Genomic DNA, 15,107 nt, shown 5'->3' with positions numbered 1-15,107 from the left:
AGTCATGATGCCAAAAGTAGCCCCCTGGCGCAGAAGATTCAACTAAATTAACTATATTTTGGTTGATTTTTATTGCCCAAGAAATGCACTTTTCAACAGTACTGAATTTGTTAAAATTGGTCAAACCGTTAAGAAGTTATAGCAGGTTATTGCAAAAACAATTGCACACCTCACGTCATCTTTGTTTTTGGAGTAACAGAAATTTATTTTTTACGAAAATGATAGATAACTTGGTTCGCTAAACCGTACTTAAAAAAGTCAAACTTTTCACATTTGATAAGTTTAACATTTTTTTGAACTGTTGAAGTAAAAAGCAGTGTGAAGTTTCAAGAAATTTCAAGAACGAATTTTAATTGAAGACAATTTGAAAAAAGTAACTGTTATTTTATCATTAAAACACTTGTAGGAATCCAAATTATTATCAAAGTTTTAAGAAAATGTATCGTAAATTTAAATTTTTGAGCACGTAAAGACAGAATTAAAAAACTTGAAAACTACGTGAAACTCTATTTTATTTGAAATCGCCATAACACAATGACAAAATGTTTGAAATTTGAAATAACAATATAAAAATAACAAAGTTTGTAAAGTAAACTTACCAAAAGGAATAATGAGCTGTTTTTAAAGTTGACTGGTTCAATCTTTTGAAAATTTGTCGTAAATGTTAAGAATGTGTTTTATTACATTTTGTCCTCTGAACTTTATTATTTTCAGACCAATAGGATCTTTTAGGTTACTTCCAAAAACACGATGGAATGTGAAAGGTAAAAAAGCCTTCTGAATACTTTTGCCAATTTATTGTGGAATGGGAAAAAGAAAGAAACCATCATAAACAAAGTCCATGTTTAGTGATTGTCTGGGAATTCAATCAGTATATTTCACCGTCCCATAGATTTCCCATTTGGTTTTTATTATGATATCTGATCTAAAAAGACCGCAAACAAGGCTGAGGGTTTATGCTAAACAGTCAGTTCCGGCTGGATTGTTTTTCATTTACATGAAAACGTTTAGGTTCGCAGAGCCGGGCTCTATTTTCCTCCAAACTCATTTTTCACTACCCACACACTTGTAAAGAAAATTGAGCTCCCCGCAGGAAACCCGATATACTAAAGGCAAAACTTTCCGTTTGACGCTTCGAAAATGTAATGGATATCCGGTCCTGTTGCCCTTTTACCTGAACCTTGTGTTCAAAGCGGAAGTGACCCTTCGACAAAAATGGCGACATGATTTATGTGCAGGCCTTCGTCCAACGGGTCAAACAAATATGAAAAAAGATAGGTTCGACGCTTAAACAGAGCATGATAAAGGGGTAAACCTCGAGGTTAACTTTCTTTAAAGGTATATTTTTCCTGGAATTAATCAGTTAGACGCAAAGGTCGTTAAAAAGCTTTCTATAATTTTTCACAGGAGCAATAGAAAAATAGGGCTCGTTAAAATTTCATCTCGGCGATTTTTCTTTGCCCAAAGTTTCAGCCATTACGTCCCGACGAACGGATGTTCATAGAAATTTTCCGGAAAATATTAGTATTTAAGATGAAACTGAAAACTACGTGGAAAGCTTAGTAATTATTTCGTGACGGACGAAAGCATATCATACTTCTCGTGCAAAACTACTTGAAGTTTTAGTGATAGCTCCTACAACATTTTGTCAAAAACACGCCTCCTGCTTAAATAATAGGTCGTAATATTCGCCTTTATATAATCCTGGAATTCCGGCTCGAAATGCAAATTCTAAGGAACAATCTAATACATAGTTTTATTTCCGACTTTAGCGAGCTACGACATTATTCAGACAATGAAAGAGCGGGGCCCTCGACCGGGGCTGCTGCACCGCGCCAAACGACAATACATTCCCGCGATTATATTATTTACCCATTCGGGGTGAGATTAACAAGGTCTGGAAATTCCGGGACTAGCTTCGTTGTATATACTACATTTGAAGAAATCGTTTTACCCGTCAAACGCGTTATTAATCACAATAGTTACAGAAACGAACGCCGCGCTTGTTTCCATTGGTAATGAATCCAGAAACAATCAAACAGTGGCGCAACAATGATATTTAATGACGGGAATATTAATGAGACGTTCCATAACGAAGGGGGACAGGTGCCGATCTACAAATGGAAATGACATTAAAATTTCTTATCGATTTTCTGAACGGCTGTCAAATTTTATTTACCGTGAAACTCGTTTTGTCTGTCTTTTTTGTTGTTCTTATTGTGTTTATTACATTAGGCAGCAATCATTCATTTTTCAAATGTTGTTTTAAGTAACTAAAGTAACAAATAAGATAAAAGTAACGTTTCTCATTTATACAGAGAAATATTATAAAAAATGAGATAAAACCAATGAAAGAAAAATATTAATCTACAGTGTGTTCAACTTTTCATGAGTACATTTTGATATGTCAGAAAAATTATTTGGCATAGTAAACATTTTGATTTATTGAAGAGTGTTTATGTGGATGTAATGAATTACAGGAAAGTGTTTATTGGATAATTCCGCAAAAAAGGTGAAGCAGATAGGAATTTCAGGACAAATTTCTACTTTTTTGACATCATCAGGCATATAACTCCATCTGTATGAAATAAGATTCAAAAACCAACTGACATACACATAGAGACACATATACGAGTGTAACCTGGAAAAGGACGGTCACAAACAGGCGTTGGGGGGTAAAAAGGGGTTGATTTTTCGGAAAAAATATTAGGGCCAATTTTAGTAAACTTTTTCTACCAGACTTAGAATCAGCATCCCCAAAAACCCCTTAGTACCCCTTATTTCCTTAAATAGGCTTATTATCCCAATTGAGAGGAGTTATTAAAAAAAAATTAAAAATATTGATTAAATAGGTACATTTTTCTTTTTGTCACAGTTAGATTATAAGACTTTAAAATATGGACAAAGGGGTTTTTGGGGATACTAATTTTAAATCTGGTAGAAAGTTAACTAAAATTTGTCCTAATATCTCTTTTCAGAAAAATCTACCCCTTTTTCCACTCCCCAACACCGCACGCCAATGGTAAATAAGAATGTTTACCAAATACTTCATTTTTTTGAAAATCGCATTATTATTAACTGAGATATCAAGGTGTACTCATAAAATGCGGGACACACTGTATAGTTGAACAGCAGAGGTTTCTTTAATAATACTGTACACAGGGTGTCTTTAAAGGAGCTGTACAAAATCCTATGACAAATTCCTGACATCAAAATGAGCTGGTTTAAAGCAATAACTTACCTTAGTCCGAAATTCCTTCGTTTTCGAGATACAGGGGGGGTAAAGTTAAAAAATTAAAATCGATTGTTTTTAAAAATTTATTGTGCATTTTGTAGCATTTTAATTGCAAATCTGGAAGCCAGAAGTTTTTTGAGATGCAAAACCCAAATTTGGACACTTGGTGACAGTATTTCGGTATACGGTATCGAACACTAAAAACCGAAATATCTCGACAACGGTTTACATTAGCGGTTCTTAGCAGGAGTACCTTTTTGCTTTAAAATGTTATAAACATGATTTTCTCAAAAAATAAATAAGAAAATTACACCGAGAAAAAAGATACAGTCGCTTAAAACCATCAGAATTACACTGTAAAGCGCCTTCTAAGGGTCGCATTAAAAATGTGTCCAAATTTCAGTTTCATATCTCAAAACACCTCTGGGAACCAGATTTGTAAGTAATAGGTTATAAAATTAACATTAGATTTAAAAAAATCGATTTTTCTTTTTTAATTTTATCACCCTGTATCTCGTTCTGTTCCAAATCACTCCCTTCATAGAACATCCTTTATCTCCGGCAAAATACCATATCTCTCTGGAAAGTAAACTTTGTATGTAATAACAGAAAAATTAGGTAAAAAATCACGGTTTTCACTAGTTTTTTAAACAACTGACAGACCTTTTTACAGAAATTTCAAAAATTTGTAGTTTATTACCATTGGCAACATGTATGCAGATGATACTTCCGTGGTGGTTGGTGAGGTAAATTTTAGTCCTTTATTGATAATAAACTAAGAAAAAATTTTATTTCTGGCAAGTTACAGTGTATTCATTTTTGTTCACCTTATTTTGGTAAAATATGACAACAACATTTGGATAGAATTATTTCAGGAAGTAGTTGAGTTTTTATATAAATTTTGCTTTTAAAAGACAATTTAGTAAAATTAGTAACCTGAATTTATTCAGTGCATCACAAAACCATGCAAATTTAAACACAATTTGATAGATTAAAGTTAAGGGCTATAAATCGGATAATAAAGCGTCCTATTGGACTAGTGCAGTAATTAGACGATATACGCCAGTTAAGTTAGCAATTTACCGGCAACATATTACAGAACGGTGTAAATTTGTTCCGGACCTGGGCCTAAATTAGTTCCCGCATTATGCAAATACACCAGAACACACAAGTACTTTGCGTTATATCGATATATTACCCTCTCTAGGGGGTTCGATATCCCCTGCAGCGTCATCAAAACACAAAACACTGCTGTTCCATATTTTTCCAGAAAGTCTGCCGATATTGTGGGCTAGGGTATTCAAGTTCAGCAAACTGATTTTCGATTAAGTCACGTCAAGTGCACTATATTGTGGTTTAGTCACAATAGTTTCCTATTAATTAATGTCTCCCAATTTGACCGGATCTTAAATTTAAAAGTAAAAAGCATAATTATAAGTACATGAGAAACAAAAGGAAAGTTTGAATTGAAATCCAGTTTTGAGAATTGAAATATGCAGACAACTACAAAATTAAGCTAAATTTGAAAAAAATAATTAGTGTTTGTGGAGATTGAACTGTAATGTTTATTTACAATTAATTACTTTGTGCTACTGTACAAGCTATAAAAGATGATTATAAATAATTTTCAATACCATTTTGCAACATTTTTTGGACTTACAATAATTATCAAATCAAATATTTCAATGCCTGGAAGATTCTTTAGAAATCCACAAAGCATCTCGCCTGCCAATTTATGGTTTCATTTCTTTGATACACGTGAATTAAGCGACAAATAAAAGTTAATTTTCATTCACCTGTAATAAATAAATTCTCCACTTTTTTCCTATTTATTCTATATTCTTCTTACCCATTATTCACCTTCTTTTTAACTTCTTTGATATCATCAGGGTACTAAGTTAATGACACTTTAAAATTAAGAAAAAATTCAACAAAACAAAAGGGCTTCACAAAAAATGTCAGCTTGTCCTGGTCCCAGAAACCAATTTACATTTAAAGCCTAAAATAAACTTGAGCCGAACACAAAGACAACATTAAGAGAACTTCAGAATAATACTTCCCCATACTTTAGATTTTAGAGGGAAAACTTTTCGGCAATTTGTTTAAGCTGATGCGAGTAAGATAAATGAATAGGGCTTCGAATACACGCGAGATGAACCAAATTCGAAATGGATTTGTATTGTACGAATTTGCGAAACCTAGCCTCGGGGCGTAATAAGAATATGAGAATCCAAAACCGAGCTCCGGAAACCTCTTTTCCTCATTACACTTTAATAATATTAATCCCACTTTCTCTTGCTGAGAGCTTATGGGAATACGTCGTTCTTTTCCAGGATCCTGTAAAGCTGTCTTGTAAACGTTTTAGCTGGTAGGGTAAATAGTACCTTCTTGGATATTAGTACAGTGGTGGGTAGGTATAGAATTTCTCTTTTTAACTGATAGTGATTTGAAGGGAAATAACTCCGTCACTGGCAAAATGTCAACGCCGCAAGCGAAAGCAATATATCTTTGGGTTTTAAAGCCGAAGGGCTCCGCCCCTGAGCGGTAATAACCGTAAATCCAAAAGGTAAGATACCTTTATTACAGTTTAGAGTTTTGGTAATCTTCCGACAATGCCAAACGAGCCGTCGACGGCCTATCTTTATTGGATCTTGTCGCGTTTCGCTCGTAAAAGTGATCTGTTGTCCTTCTTGATTTACTTTTTATTATTCCAAACTTAAAAAATGCATGACCAACATTTTTTTGGAAAATATTTCGAATACATATTCCGCTGTGGTTGCCTGGGGGGTAAACTGTTTACGTGACAGTTAATGTTAACGCTGCACAAAGTGCAGCCGTATCAACACAGACTAAAAAGCGAGAAAATGAAAATTTAACGTTCCCCTAAACCGGCACGCTTAATCCTCCTAAAATATTATGCTTGAAATAGACCTCGCAAAACACTTTACGCGTTTTATGACTCCCCCCGGGACAATATGAAAGTTTCGCGTTTATGCTCATGCAAATTTTTCTTGACGCAATGTCGGTTGCATTATTAGCAAAAAATATAAAATCCAACTCTCGAAAACGCATAAAACAAACCTTTCAAAATGTATTATTCATCAAAAATGCACTTGTAAAACGTTCAAGACAAGTTACCTTAATGGTAAGTCTACATGTGCAGTATGTGGTAGTTTGTAATTGGTAAAACGAAGTAGAAAGCTGAAAGCTGATTTTTTTACGAATTACAAAACTACCCACTGTGCTGTAATTAGAGACTAAATTATTAAACTCTTCTTCTTCTTCATAAACCGGAGTTTCTCCACTGCTGGAGATAGGTCTCTTCAAGTCTCTTCCAGACATCTCTATACTGCACTTTTGTCTTCAGTTTCTGCCCGCTGCGGCTTTAATATCGTCAGCCCATCTCTTCATTGAAAAAAATATTTAAACTATCAAACTAGAGACTAAATTATTAGTATTATCAATAGAGCTTGGATTATCTTGGTGTCATTTTTCAGGCTAGAACTAACTATCGTAGTGTCTAGCCATATGGATGACAATATCTACAAAAACATTTGGTTTTTTTGGACTTTATCAACAGGCAAAAATAGATATATCATTTATTTCACCATTATCTACACAGCAAAATTCATGAAGAAATATTTTTATGATGTAGGTATAAGTATGCTTTTGTGGAACTGTACTTAACTAAAATCGATACACCATCTTGGAGTTTTATAACTTCATAGCACTACCGAGTTAACTTTGACAGTTGTGACAGGTGTCAGGTGATTGCAAGTTATGACTCATGAAACGTCACAACTGGCAAATAAAGTTTCGTGTATATGTAAATAAAACTTGAATGAAAATAATCGATAAACCATTTTCCTGTTTGAATATTTTGGAGTTTTGTTGTTTCATATCAAATCAATTTTGACAGCTTTTGACAGATATCACGTGACTACGAGCCACATCTAAAATTGTCATAAGTGCAGCTCTTATACTCGTGAAACTGTAAATACAACTTGAACTGAACTTTCAAATACAGATGATTGAAACCTTTGGTAGGGCAAAGACGGCCATTAAGACACACTTTCTTATGTATTTGGCAGACATTTTATGAAATATCAACTGAAAGTCTTTTGGAAATAGCTAAATTTAAGCTAAAACTCTATGTATTCATAAGAGAGTATGTTTTGATGGTCGTGTTTGCCCTTCCAAAAGTTTCAATCAGCTGGTTTTGACATTTCATTGGAGTGCCTAATTTTCTGCACGTATTTTAAATTTTAGTCATTTTAAGTGAATTCACAATCCACTATCCACGAAATAAAGGAAGACCGTCATATAGCAGCTATCTCTAAAATGAAACTAATGATAGCATTTCCTGTGTTTGTCCGTCCAAAAATGACATATGATGTAAAATGTGCCTAACTAACTTGTTATAACCATGTTTTTACTTCAATACAAACATTCAGGTTCTGTTAGGAAACTCCTGCCAAATGTTCAACCTCATTCTGGCAATAAATTGTAATCTTAGCCATGAAACGCAGCCTAATCCAACCCCACCTTGAAGAGAAATCCCTAATGTTAGGGCTTTATCCTATTTAGACTATGGCTTATATAAGCGAAAACGACGAAAGTTTAAAGATTTACAGTCATGTAATTGCGTTCTGCATTGTTTACTTTTAGAATGAAATAGCGATTATTCATTAATGAAACTTACCTACCGCACTACCGTAGTAATTTCCATTTAATTTGATTAATACGTGAGGTTTTAATTACACTACATTTTCAATTAATAATAGTTGTCGTTTAAGGGTATTGCTCAGTGGTATTTATTATCCACGCTGTCATTCTTAATGATAAATCTGAGTTTAATTTGATTTTTGCCATTAACAAAACTAATAAAGGCAGAAGAATAGTGGTAAGCTTCGGAACTAAAATTAGATATTGATTTCTACTTAGGATCGTCGAGCAATGTTCCTGCATCTAATTGAATGGGAGGAAGACGGGCATCTTGTCACCCCGTCGGATTACAACTAACCTGAATTAGCTCGTTTCCAATTAATTAGCCCTATTTACAATCTAAATGGAAAACTTGCTACTTAATCGATTTGAGCCTTATTTTTTCGCAAATATTTGGGTTGTGCGAAAACGTCAGAATAAAGATCTCAGATTATCTCGTTGCTCTTTCCAAAATATATGATATCTTTTTTCCCCTTTTTATGTGGTAATGACAACCTACTGCACTGTTTAACGAACTAAACTACTGTATAAATTCAATTTAATTACTGGGAAAATATAGACGAAAGCTTAAAATTATTAAAACTTCAGTAATTGGTTTTGAGTGTACAGTAAATGTTATGAAAATATATAAGTTTTTTTAAATTTTAAATTAGTTAAAAATGTGAACTGCACTACTGTTTTAAAATGGTAGAAAATTGAAAAAGTTTTATAATTTAACAATTTTACATTTTTAGAGAATAATTTTAAGTTTTAAAGCAAGTTTTAATGTGTTGAGGTCCTGTCTTCAACCTGGACATGTTATTGAGTGCTGATGATGGCCTAACTGGGCGAAACCGGTTAACAGAGAATATAATAAAAATTTGCATTTAGCATACGTTTTTCTGACGAATTTTAGATCACCCACACAATTTCTTTTAAGTTTGTATTGTTTTTTGTACTGCCTTAATAAGTTCGAACTAAAAGGTCATAAATATTCTACAACTATAATGAAGTCTATTCACACTGAATTATTTCAAGTTGGAGGGAAATGACAGGTAATTAAAGCAAACAATGCTCACAATTATTAACTGCTAAATATACTTCTTTAAACCTTTCATAGAGCATTTTGGTCCCCCAATTCCATTCACCTACAAACTTTGTTACGCTTGGCCACCATTAGAATAGGGAAAGCAGTTACCTGAATTAGAAACCATTCCGCCATATGAAATAATAATTGAAAGTCGAACAATGCAGTCTCGACAATCAAGACCTGGAAAAGTTCTCTTTTTGGTTTCCCGAACTTAATCAAATCCCGGGAATAAATAATTCGCGCTCGAACGGGCTCCGAACTCGGCCTGACTATATCCGTTTGTATTGAATTTTAAAATTTTTATTAAGTTTCGTAATCAGAGAGCAAAGTTTCGACGGCTCGTTCTGTCGATAACAAAATTATACAGATTATTCATTAAATTTGGAATTGGTTTCATTGCTGTTGTTTTTCTCATAAATCCTTTGACTTAGTACGATTAGTTTCAACTCCAGCTTGCCTAAAAAGCTTAATTCAACGTTTTCCCTATTTCTTGCGACTTGTTTAAAAATTCCAAGCAAAATTCAATAACGTTTCATATGGAGGTATGCAAAACCACGTCGATTTGAATAATCACCAATTCTATCAAAATAATGGCGAAATTATTATTAGTATTTCGAAAATGCTCCCCTATAGCCCATTCGACACGGTAACAGCTTTTCGGTATGGCCTCTCTAAATTTCATTATACATTCGACAATATGAAAATGAATTAACGGAACACAGTACGTATTTTTTAGGGTAGCAAATTTGATACAAAGCTCCGAAAACGCAATTATTTCATAGCACAACGAACACGAATTCTTTCAAAACTCATTAAGAGACCCCTAATGAAGGGTAATGTAATATTAGTTGTGCCTAAAGAATTCACATTAAGAACTGAGTATAATTGGACATTTTTCTACGAAAAATTAGATACGTTAATCTGTAAAATTTCTAAATGGTTGTCTGGCTTGGTTTGACTTTGAAGAAAACCATTACTGCGATTTTAAGAGCTTCATGTCCAGAGCTTCACGTGACAACTATCAAACTTATTTCTATTTACAGTTTATTATTTTACACTGTGATTTCTTACTGCTTCATGCCCCGATTGGGTAAGATTTGACAGTTCGAACGTTTGTGACATCTGTCACCTAAAACTCGAATAGCATTTGCAAAGACAGTCACGTGACAACTGTTAAAATAATGGTTATGGAATCAAAAACATGTATTCACTCGAATACTGCAAGAAAACTGTTTTAAACTGTGATTTTACCAGATTTTTGCCCACGCTGAGCAATGTTTGACAGTTTCGATTTTTATGACAGTTGTCACGTGATACTGAAATACTTTTTTTTTATAGTCACGTGACGTTGATAGTTATCAAATTAATTGTCAGGAACCTGCAAAAAATTATGTCTTGTTTCGAATACTGCAAGTTAACTATTATTCTACACTGTGATTTTTTAATGCTTTATACCCTGATTGGGTAAAATTTGACAGTTTGGACGTTTGTGACAACTGTCACAAAAAACTCGAATATCATTTGCAGAGACGGTCACGTGACAACTGTTAAAATAATGGTCAAGGAATCAAATAACATGTGTTCCCTCGCATCAGGTTTTAAACTGTGATTTTAGCAGCTTTTTGCCCACGCTGAGCAATATTTGACAGTTTTGATGTTTATGACAGTTGTCACGTGATACTGGAACACTATTTCCTTGGATAGTCACGTGACAGCTGTCAAACTAATTGTCAGGAACCTGTAAAAAATTACGTCTTGTTTCGAATACTGCAAGTTAACTATTATTCTACACTGTGATTTTTTTAATGCTTCATGCCTCGATTAGGTAAAATTTGACAGTTTGGAGGTTTGTGACATCTGTCACAAAATACTCGAATATCATTTGCAGAGACGGTCACGTGACAACTGTTAAAATAATGGTCATGGAATCAAAAAACACATGTTTTTTTCGCATCAGGTTTTAAACTGTGATTTTAGCAGCTTTTTGCCCACGCTGAGCAATGTTTGACAGTTTTGATGTTTATGACAGTTGTCACGTGATACTGGAACACTATTTCCTTGGATAGTCACGTGACAGCTGTCAAACTAATTGTCAGGAACCTGTAAAAAATTATGTCTTGTTTCGAATACTGCAAGTTAACTATTATTCTACACTGTGATTTTTAAAGCTTCATCCCTCGATTAGGTAAAATTTGACAGTTTGAACGTTTGTGACAACTGTCACAAAAAAACTCGAATATCATTAGATAGTCACGTGACAGCTGTCAAACTAATTGTCAGAAACTTTTAAAAAAGGAAACTGTTTTAAACTGTGATTTTAGTTTGCCCACACTGAACAATGTTTGACAGTTTTGATATTATGACAGTTGTCACACGTTTGAGAATTAACTTAGACAGTCACGTGACACCATTCAAAATAATACCTAAATTACTATACTATGTATACCTAATTTTAATAGTTTGCGAATTTTATTTTTAATTATTAACTTTTACCTTAGTTTTTTGTTATCTTAACTAAAATCTGAACATTGTCTTTGACATATCAATTGAGTAAGAATAAGAATTTTAAATTTTTATTGTGAAGTGACATACAAAAATAAAACAGTTGGTCGTAAGCTACTTAGTAATAAACTTAGTTTAGTTAAGATAACAAAAACCGAAAATCAGAAATCAAATCAATCAATTTGTAAAAACTGTTAAGAAAAAGAATAATACACAGAGTATTCCGTTTAAAAAAGTGTAAATTTCTTAAGTTGAATTAGTCAAAACACATGCAAAAAAATTGAACGCCCTGTAGCATCTAACGCCAGTTTATTTGCATAAATCTTTTTTGTCGCCCCTATAGAACAACCTTACCAAATATGAGTATTCTATCTTTAGAGGATACAGTTAATTTTCCATCATAATAAAAACTAAATCATATTTTTACTAAACTTTGTTCAGTGTCTAAGACCAAAACAGGGTTGTCAAATTTTAATTGAAGTTATTTAGGTAGAAAAAGTTAAATTCTACGAACTCTTCGTTCCAAGTTACACTTATTACATCCGGCGCTTAATGTTAACTGTTGTTGGTACAAGTGCCTTTTAAACGGATAAAACCCTCCCTCCGGCCAGGACAAAACCTTATACCTTGCGACAAAAATACCGTTTTTATTTTTATTGTCCTGCCTGCCCTTTTATCTCAGACCCTTAAAGGGAGTTAAATTTGCTCGTTATTGCAGTCCAAGCCCATTTACCTTGCAGATTTTGTGTTGTGAAGTTGTGCCTCTGACAGTGAAGCAAAAAAATGTAAGTTCCTTTCAGGTTCATTTAAACTTATTATAAAAGTTTTTCGCTTCTTTGGAACTGATTGTGAGTTATTTTCTTTCTCAACTACAACAAAATTCTATCGTAAATATCCAGTTTCTTTAACGGTAATGGGATTTTCTTGTTTGCACGTATAGTTTACTTTCTATGAGCCCTATATCTACGCAGTAAGAAAAATAAAATGTTCCGTGTTTTTGTGAAAACATCTTCACTCCAATAACTGTCCACTCTCCATGTAAATATTACACTTTTCTTGAAAGAGACCCTCCAGGGCAATAAAAGTCCTAAAAGTTGTCCGTTTTGACCGTTTGATTTCCATAACAAAGGCAATATTGGCTGACAAAGGAAATCGTCTTGTTACTTCAGTGACTAGCAAACTCTCGGAGATCCAGTTGGAGCATTTATAAGAAAGTTCTTTCTTAATTTAGGAAAGGGATGCTCTGGATATTTGGACTTGTGGTAGGCGGTTGTTTTATAACCGTCATTGCCAAACCTACACAAGATTTTCCACCAATGAAAACTAATAATGAAGTTACATACAATCCGTTTTCATCTGGTTTCAAATGGACTAAAAACAGTATTGCTGCAGTTACTACAAGTGAGTTATACCTAACTAAATATATAAAAAAAACTGAATGTATTTTTTTAGCTGTGGTCATCTTAACTGTAGGGTTGGCTCTACTAAGTATGATGTTTTTCCCTTTAACCGTATATAAAATGTGCTACGCCCTTGGAGGATGTCAAAACACGATGGATTTCTACTTAGACAGATTACTGGGAGTAGAAGGAAATATCAGGAAACGTAGAGACGTAGCAAGTCAAAGTGATTTGGATTATCTCGTGAGTTTTATAAAAATGGCTGTGGACAAATATGGACCAAGTAGTGTGAACAATGAAATTCAAGACAACGTAAGTTTTTTCTAGAGAATGTTTTTTTTATCGCACTGTAGCAAAAATGTGTCAGAATGCCCAAATCTGAAACACAAATTTTGCATTCTTGAATTGTTGTAAGCTATATGAAACCTTCAGTAAATTCCTAAAATCGACAAAAATTTAAATTTTGTTAGGATTACTGTACAGTTTGGTTTTATAAAACCTGTAGAAGTTATTGAACTATGAGTGGCAAGCCTAATCAATCACCGACGCCAAAAACAAAACACTTTTCTTGTTTACAACTAGTTTTTAGTTAGGGTTATATTTCATTTAAAAGCGATTAAGTTTGGAAAGAAAACAAACGTCGACGACGTTATTTTATGAGTAATGGACGGTAAAGATAAATTAATGCTGATTGGGACACAAATCCATAAAATCGAAAAAAAGGAGTGGTATCAGTAATTCCATGAATTCTACCTTCATTTCAGGAAAGATAAATTGCACCTTCAATTGCCTGAATTGAATGATAAATTGATATAATATCAATCCACAATTTTTTGAAGCAGAATTACAATTTCATTGAACACAATAAGTGAATGAATTTTTATTACTGTTGTCAAAGAAGAGCAACTGGATTTGGGAAAGTTTAGTAATTTGATGATCTTCATATGAACGAGTTCAGCAGACTTTTGGTGATTTTACGCTCAACCAACCGCTGTTTTCTAATAAATTAGAAAAGTATTTTCCATAAGTTTTAAAAAGTTTTCTTTGTAAATTTGAACTTTAGAAATTTTACCTATATTAGCAAACTTTAATAAAATTGAACGATTGTGTTTTTGCGTTGTAATTAAGTTTTAAATTTTAATGGCCGTATATCCGCTTTAATTACAGAAATAAACAACAAATTAGGATCAGTTAATTGAGCTGCAAAAAGCCTGCAGTAGTCGTGTTAATTTGGTTAATCTAGATTGTCATTCACGCACCTCTATTATTGAGGCATTTGCATGCAAATAGTATGGAGAAAAAAAAATTGCTTTATATGCTTAATAGCTATGAAATTCTGAAAAATTTAAATAGTTTATAAAACTAATAATGTTCTAATAACCCTTAAAGTAGATTGCTACTTTAAGTTTACAATTTTTCTCTTTTGAAAGACTTACAAGTAACAGTTTCTATTGTACTGGTTTAATAATACAATTTTGTTCTAGCAGAATGTAATGAAAATCGACACTGACGACCATCAAATTGGCAAACGTTCCCCCATAGACTACATCGAACCAATTTTGGTCATGATGTCGAAAGCCTACAATGAATACATCAATCCAGAGCTAAAAAAAAACTTCAAGAAACCGCCGTTCATAAGATAGCGGTCATATTTCAGGTGGTTCCTGTCTTCATCGGAATGATGAGGAAAATGTTCGCTTTGTACGAAAGTCTCGTGGCGTTTCTCGAGGTATTAGGCAAATTTTATACCGTGTCACGTGAGCTTTATGAGTAAAGTGGTGTAATAAACTTTTTATAAGGAAGGTTAAAATAAATTTTGTATGATATTAATAGTGTTTTCTTTTGGCTGTTTTAACAGGAAAGTGAATTTTTGCCAATAGTGAACACAAATCAAGCAAAGTATCGCATTTACAACACGCGAAATTGATGAGCGAACCATGTCGGCAACAAAGCAATTTACGCTGACAGGTCCGCCATATTTCAAAGATGGCTGATTTGCGGCCGTGTCTCTCTCCACAAACGTAAAGCGAGCCGGAAAATTTGTGGGACCGCTGCAAAAATTTCGATTTATCATTTCCATAACGGTTTATATAAACTCTAAAGGACTTATGCGTTTTAAAGTTCGAAAACAAATGAAGTAATCAACTCGCAAGATCGGTTGTCGGTTCACTCGGTT

The 15,107-nt window shown here is 33.5% G+C and overlaps 2 protein-coding genes across 2 annotated transcripts in view; one reads left to right on the top strand and one right to left on the bottom strand.

The window, feature by feature from the left end:
* Positions 1-15,107, bottom strand: part of LOC145732762 (neuroligin-4, X-linked-like) — a 101,047-nt gene that overhangs the window by 48,850 nt on the left and 37,090 nt on the right. The window lies entirely within an intron of this gene.
* On the top strand, positions 12,770-14,723 carry LOC145732785 (uncharacterized). The gene is made up of 3 exons (XM_081985279.1): positions 12,770-12,932; positions 12,984-13,243; positions 14,419-14,723. Exons 1-3 carry the CDS (start codon positions 12,770-12,772, stop codon positions 14,572-14,574), a joined length of 579 nt encoding a protein of 192 aa, XP_081841405.1. The 3' UTR covers positions 14,575-14,723.

This window comes from Ips typographus, linkage group LG8 (genome assembly GCF_016097725.1).
Source record: "Ips typographus isolate SLU linkage group LG8, UJ_Ityp_2.0, whole genome shotgun sequence".
Lineage (NCBI taxonomy): Eukaryota > Metazoa > Arthropoda > Insecta > Coleoptera > Curculionidae > Ips > Ips typographus.
This window is presented reverse-complemented; position numbering and strand designations above follow the sequence as displayed.

What these genes read in the sequence shown, in the direction of transcription:
- LOC145732785 (XM_081985279.1), top strand. Translation starts at nt 12,770, where the DNA reads ATGCTCTGGATATTTGGACTTGTGGTAGGCGGTTGTTTTATAACCGTC. An exon ending in TATTGCTGCAGTTACTACAA is followed by an intron (nt 12,933 to 12,983) that starts GTGAGTTATACC and finishes GTATTTTTTTAG; the next exon opens with CTGTGGTCATCTTAACTGTA. An exon ending in ACAATGAAATTCAAGACAAC is followed by an intron (nt 13,244 to 14,418) that starts GTAAGTTTTTTC and finishes TTGTTCTAGCAG; the next exon opens with AATGTAATGAAAATCGACAC.